A 6,863-nucleotide genomic window follows, 5' to 3' on the forward strand; every position below is an offset into this window, starting at 1 on the left:
TGCATTATACCCATATGAATTATTGATGGGTCAGTTAAGTGCAGATGAATTATTGGTGAGGCCACATTTTATATATAACGCAATTATTCATCGCGATATATATAAAATGGTACACAATTTTTATTTATTTATGTCATTTGAGTCCAAAAGAATCACAATTTGATTTCGGACTCGAAAAATAATGGTCCTGGCATACTGTGAATGTAAAATCCCCACCAACTGTCAAAATCGCTCTCGTTACCTTCCTGTAGTCATTGTGCAGTACTTTCAAGTCACAGAAAAAGTAAGCTTGTGGGCAAGAGAGAGAAGGTGTTACTATATTAACAGATCAGAAACACATGAATGCACTGTTACAAGTAGAAAGAAAGAGAAAAGAAGAAAAAATAACAAAGACAAAAAGGGAAGTCGAAAGTCAGACCCTTTGTGCCTTTTACTTCGAATCCTATCTTTTCTTAGCTTTTTGTTTTGTTTCTTTCCCACCCCCTTTCACTCTCTCTGTCTAACTGTGAAGGAAATAGCCAACCTTTTCTCTGTTCATTTATTCTTTTCCACTGACAGTATAGTATGCCTTTTCTCTCTGCTCTGTACTGTACATTTCTTGCAACAGTCAGCATTTTCTTTTCTTTCTTTTTTTCCCTTCCCCGTTTGCCTTAATATTGGTGGTGATAAGAGGATTTTTTTTTAATTGAGAAAGAAGTTCGAGAAAGAAAGAAAGATTTTAGAATTCTATAATGTTATATATGTCTAACATTTTTGTGTAATATTAAATCTTATGATTTTAAAAACTTGAGATTAAGAGAAAAATAAAAGTTTTAATCAGTAAAAGATTTTTTTTGTTCTTATTGTAATTCTCATCTCTCTAATTTAATTATCATGCATAAATGCAGAACACCTCTGACAAAATCAGAGATTACATTAATTGGCAGTGTATATACCTTCAGCTTTTAGACAATATTTTATTCTGATTTATCTCTAACATCCTACCAAGAATTTCCCCAGCTTTTCTAAGTTTTCTTTATTATTTTTCCCTATTACCCCTAGATCCTAATTCCTATATACTGCTCTATTTTTCAATCTTTAATGTGACCTATCGTTGTAGTATGTGTAGGTCGTATATTCTTAGGTTAGGCCCTCCTTTTATCTATCAGCTTAAAGGTTATAGTTTATTCCTTTACGTGACAATTCATGTTCTAAAGTTGCATGTCTAAGGAAAGCATTAAATAATTCGGTTAGATAGTCCAACGTCCATACAGTGATCCTAAAGTTTGTATAATATTGCATAGCAACATATATAATTTAGACGTAATAAATTTTGAGTTAAGGGCTAGTTCAGAAACATTTATCTAATTCTAATTCATTTATTTTTATTTATATAATGTGTAAGTTAAAACCAGGCATAACTGACCCTAGATGTGGCCTTGTTAGAGAAATGAATGAAACATATTATAATTTGAATACTAGAAGAAAATGACCATACAAATATCTCGTGTTTTATTTACAAATCTCTAGTGTTATTATTTGAGAAGGGTCATGTAGCTGAAATAACAATTGAAATGAACTACAAAGCCAAATCTCCTGACCAATTCTAGTAAAACTTTCTGGAATTAGCTTCAATAATATATTTGGAAGATTCGATTATTTAACCGGCATAGCAATTAACTTGAGATCAAACTGTTAAACAGTCATCTAGCTACAAAGATCTACTGTATAAAAATTACATTAGATCAAACTACTAAACTGTCAATAAAGAAGATTAGCTAGAAAGAACTATGTGCAGTTGCCATAATTTCAACAGTAAAACATAAGCTTTTTAATATTCTCAGTGAGTTTAGGCAAAGGAGTTGTCTTTGGTGGTGCAGGTCGAGAGATGTTAGAACTTCTTGTTAGAGTAGCCGAGTCCGAACGCTCGAGATACAGTCTACCTCTGTATGCAGCAAGATGGGCATAGTAAGCTGGAGGCACCAGTGAAATAGGCTTGGTGCATCTCACAAATGTGTAGCAAAGGTTGTAAACCAACTTTTGTAGTTCATCAGAAGTGAACTGGTTTTCATCCCATAAAACATGGTAATGAATTGGCCTGCTTGTTCCTTTTACACCCCAATGGCTGCAGAGATAGAAGTCAAATTCTCTTGGATGTGTGATCACACTATCTACAACTGTACCTGGTGCGATGTTTTCATTAAAGAACTGGTTTCTAGTTGACGACGGATCAAGTTCACATGGAAATAGCCGAGTATGATGCCTCTTTTGAACGACCACGAAAGTAATGGGAGGTTTGTAACCTGGAAATCTCGAACATGCTACACGAATAGCCTGTAGCTCCTCTTTAAGTACTTTCAAGAACTGAGTTTCACTTACTCCATCCCTGAAGAAGATTATTCGCTCGGGGAGTTTTAGTAGCTCCTCGTAGAAATCATCAAGAATCTCCCCGAGCATTGTGCTGAGATCTTGAATAATCTCCTGCCTATGTGTTTGGGACCTCATTCTTGAGACATACTTGTTGGCTGCTGGCCAATTCACACTACCAACTACAGCAGCAACCGAGGGGCTAGAATCATCAAGCGGATGCGGATGAGTCACGTCCGCACCCATAAAAATAGCCGGACCATCGTGTTTGAAGAGCCGTGGTATTTGAGAAGGAAATGAGTTGTACAATGCAACTGTGCATCCCCCAACTTTGGCATTGATCTTGAGAGCCAAATTTGCTAAAAACTGTGAGCTATGTTTGCCAAGGTTTGGGTACAAACAGCATTGGGTTACAACCCCGATGTTTGTCTCAGCGATTCTTTTCAAGTCGGCGTATCCTTTGTGTTTTCTCTCCATCACACAAATAACAAGTTGGAGATTGTTAAATGAAGCTCTATGCAGCTTCTTGAGTTTGGTTTCTAGGTGTTTTACATTGTTGAGCAAATGCATGGGTTCAAACTGGGGGTTAAGCACTGTATTCTTGTTAAGGAAAATGCCCAATTGCTCACACCTTTGACATAACTGGTTTATGAATTTTGGTATGTTGGACTTCTGATCAGAGGTTCCACCAAAACTCATTAGCGCCCATCTCTCAACTCGAGTACCTTCGAATACATGGCTGTCCAGAAGATTCCACTGTCTATCATGACGGGAAGGAATAAGATCTCTAACCAGACCGCGGTCGCCTAGTTTAAGCTTAGGAGGCTGAAGAATTCTACCATACAATTGAGTCATTTCTCTTGAAATTTGGAGCTTGAAGTCCCTAGCGTGATTTCCACTGTCAAGAAAAGAACCAATCTGATACTAAGGCACTATCAAAAAGAAAAATATAAGCAATACAAAAGGAAGTAACATGCGGCAGCAACGGCAGAAATTACCTTGTTGGTCCAACCGATCCTGTCACGACTCCATCTATAATCGCCTTTCTTTCCCTTGGCCTTTGACATCCCATTTTGAGTATTCTTGCAGTCTGATCATCAGAAAGCTTCCCAAGAAACTTCTGTCCTTCACAAATCATACAAAGTTCCATAGGAAGATAACAAGGTTTACTTCTGCTAATCTGCAAGCACGGCAAGTTCCTATATTGTATGTCATAGTTATAATGATCCTTGAAGTAGTTTACTATTCTTAGAATTTTACCATCCCTATCCTGAAAGCAGAGGTTTTCTGTAACTTCCTCAGTTAAGCTACAAATACGATATCTCTGAACCGTCTCTCTGTGACAAACAAACACCCTTATGTTCTTTAATGCTTTCTCTACCTCTTTCTTCTCTTCATCTATCAAGCCTTTTGTTTTCCTCTGAGAAATGTCGCGGAGAAAGTCGAGGCGCTTCTCCAAGTAAGGGATCACTCCAATACTCTCATGGAAAGCAGTCACTGAGAAATCAACATTGAGAGCAAGCCCTTGTTGTGTTGGTCTAAGACTCTGAAAGAACCCCCTTAACGCCACCGCTCCGCCACCAATATCTTTTTCTCCTCCCATATAACTCGAATAAAATGATCTCCCTGCTGTTATACACTTCTCTGTCGGACTTTCGCGCAACATAACATCTAATGCATGAAGATATTCCTGAGGAAGTGGACTCCAACCATCCCCTTCTTTATTCAAGTAGCTACTTAGTTCTTTCCCATCAAATTTAGATATCAGTTTAATGTTAACGCGAAAAATCTTAATCTGCTGTCCCTCTTTTTGTAACTTGACCATAGACTTGTTGCCACTACTAGGAATTGGTAGGCTAATGTAACATTCAATCTTATTATTTTGAAATTCTATAGGGCTATATATAGTTCTTCCACCATCATAAACAGGAAGAGCACCTGATAACACAACAGAATGTTCCTCTACAAGTTTTTGTTTGATTAGCCTAGCAACTTCCTTAGATGGATGAGGTGAAATTTCAACATCATAGTGGAAAATCTTCTGTGAAGGATCAAATTTGACAAGGAAATGATTAGCCAGAAGAGAGATTACTTTTCCTTCAACGCCACCAGAATCAGGTCTTCTTGCCACCACAAAAGATTCTGGACTGGTAGTAGCCTTGACCCTCAATAAATCCTTCTGTTTGGACACATCATTTTGCCTTTGCAGCACCTTTGAGGCTGTTTAATGAGTAAACATCAAAAGACAGAAAGATGTAAAGCACACTGCTAATGTCAAAAGAAAGCTTCACTCTTGGCAATAAACTGTGCACAAAACAGAACATGCTAAAAAGGTAATACTAATAAAGAAGAGAAGGCTACTTGTTTTCATGCTTTTGCATATATTACTGTAAATAAGAAGTCTAAATAGGCTCAAATCCTTCTACTTTCTGCAGAAAAAAACTGATCTTTTCAACTATTATTCTGTTTAGTGAGTGACATCAAAAAAGGAAAAGATAAGAAGCAGAATGTTAATGTAATGAATTGCTCCTTTAATACTAACCAAAGAATGGATTCAACTCTTGGCAATAAACTTTGAACAAAACAGAACAAAGTAAGAAAAAAGTAAAACTCCACCAATAAAGAATTAACAGAGAGCTATTCTTTTTCATGCTTTGGCATATAATACTGTAATAAAAAGTCTAATTATGCTCCAACACTTCCACTTTCTGCAGAAAAATCTGATATTTTTTTTTTCTTCCACTTGATACTGAAAGAATTCATAAACTGAAAAGGGGCTTGAAAGAAGGTGAATTTACCTGTAAAGTTTTGGACTTGGGAATCAGAAGGGGTGGCAAGAAATGGCTGATTCTGCAAAAGGGTTCTTGATGTAAAGTTGTGATTTTGAGGGAAAGGTGGAGCAACAGCCACTTGCAGAGGTATTGTAGGAGGCAGAGGAAGTAGAGCTGGGTAAGTTTGGTATTGATTCTGATTACTACGAAAACCAAAAGCAATATACCGATTATTATTACTATTATTATGAGGATTATTATTATTATTAGCACACCCTTTCACACTTCTTGGTTTAGAGTTGCATTTCTTGCTTTTATTATTTGACTCTTCAGTTTCTTCCATAACTTCAAGAAATGAGCAAAAAGAACAAGATATGAGCAAAAAGGCTTCTTTGCATGAGAGAGAGAGAGAGGACAAGGAAACTGAGATATTGGAATAATGAAATACTTCTGTTGATAATAAGTACCAGTAAGGAAGCAGAACAGTAGTTATTGCAGAGAGAAAAGGGGGTGGGGTGGAGGATGAATAGGGTAAGGTAGGGTGTAGGGGGTGGGGGTGAGGAAGTTGGAATTTAGTTCATGTGGTTTCCCGAGTGAAGTTCGGAATGAGAGTGTGATGCAGGTAAAATTTCATACAAAGGGGAAAAGGAGGAAAAAAATAAGGTACACAAACACTACTAAAGAAGGGTATATATCTATTATGATTTCTTGGAACTATGCAATCTTTGTGTATAGTGTTATGGTATTAGTGTAATGAATGAATATACTTTTGGTGTTCCTTTTGACTCTCAGTTCAGTACTGTAACGTAGTAAAGTGTTCAGCATTTTTTGCCCTTTTTCTTTCAATGGTTGAATTTCACCTAGTCAAATGAAGTGGGAAAAAGAAAAATGTTATAATTTCACTCCACATTCATTTTTTGTTACTTAATCAACATATAACAACGCTTTTAATCCATCACTCAATTAGATTCCCAATCAACATTTAATTAATATTCTCTCCGTTCATAATAAGTTATTTTTTGGTATTTGACACCTTCCTTAAAAAATATTAACTTTTAGAAAAAAAAAAGTATATGACTAAATCACCCTTAATTAAAACTTGCATATTGTTAACTTGACACATTGGGATATGTAAATAAGGTCAAATTTTGAAATAATAAAATTAATTTCTTCTTGATTATATAAAAAGATACTTATTTTGGACCAAAATAAACAGATCAAAATATTACTTATTATGGACCGGAGAGTATAAGAAAAATAAAAACATTGTGCTTATCGACATAATTGTCGTCGTCTTTCCATTGATTAAATGTGATAATGCGATAAGTTTAGTGCTCATACAATATGTCTCGAAGATAATTGCAGGCCTTGAAAATGATTATACAATAGAAAGAGAAGTAATCAGCATATGAGACAATTTAGCCTCCAATTTTGGCGTGATTTTGTTCATCAAATTGTTTTATGATTTAACCCCTCTATAATGATAAGATAAGATTAAACAAGATGATAAAACTTGATTAAATTCTTTAGTGGGTATTATGCCCTCTGCATAGAATCTATCCTAGGTTCTTTTCTAAACTCAAAAATAATGAAAAGGGCTACTAAAAGAAGCCTCTATGACTTAGCCTCCTTTTTAGTCATAGGTTTTTTCTTTAACATGAGAAAACCAAATGTAAGAGTGAGACTGAGAAGTGGAAACTTCTATACCCTTTGGTTACATTAGACCACTCTGAGCTAGCATAGGAT

The 6,863-nt window shown here is 35.8% G+C and overlaps 1 protein-coding gene across 1 annotated transcript; it reads right to left on the reverse strand.

Annotated features, from left to right (window-relative positions):
• Nucleotides 1-1,621: 1,621 nt before the first annotated feature.
• Nucleotides 1,622-5,770, reverse strand: LOC104118474 (protein argonaute 7). Its single transcript, XM_009629707.4, has 3 exons — nucleotides 5,145-5,770; nucleotides 3,345-4,566; nucleotides 1,622-3,244 (listed from the first exon to the last, which is right to left on the reverse strand). Exons 1-3 carry the CDS (start codon nucleotides 5,458-5,460, stop codon nucleotides 1,789-1,791), a joined length of 2,994 nt encoding a protein of 997 aa, XP_009628002.1. The 5' UTR covers nucleotides 5,461-5,770; the 3' UTR covers nucleotides 1,622-1,788.
• Between the last annotated feature and the right edge of the window lie 1,093 nt (nucleotides 5,771-6,863).

This window comes from Nicotiana tomentosiformis, chromosome 11, assembly GCF_000390325.3.
Source record: "Nicotiana tomentosiformis chromosome 11, ASM39032v3, whole genome shotgun sequence".
Lineage (NCBI taxonomy): Eukaryota > Viridiplantae > Streptophyta > Magnoliopsida > Solanales > Solanaceae > Nicotiana > Nicotiana tomentosiformis.

Excerpts from the sequence above, each read along its gene's own strand:
- LOC104118474 (XM_009629707.4), bottom strand. The coding sequence starts at position 5,460 with ATGGAAGAAACTGAAGAGTCAAATAATAAAAGCAAGAAATGCAACTCT. Across the intron at positions 4,567-5,144 it reads CCAAGTCCAAAACTTTACAG|CCTCAAAGGTGCTGCAAAGG; the intron begins GTAAATTCACCT and ends CTCATTAAACAG. Across the intron at positions 3,245-3,344 it reads GGATCGGTTGGACCAACAAG|TGGAAATCACGCTAGGGACT; the intron begins GTAATTTCTGCC and ends TTTTCTTGACAG.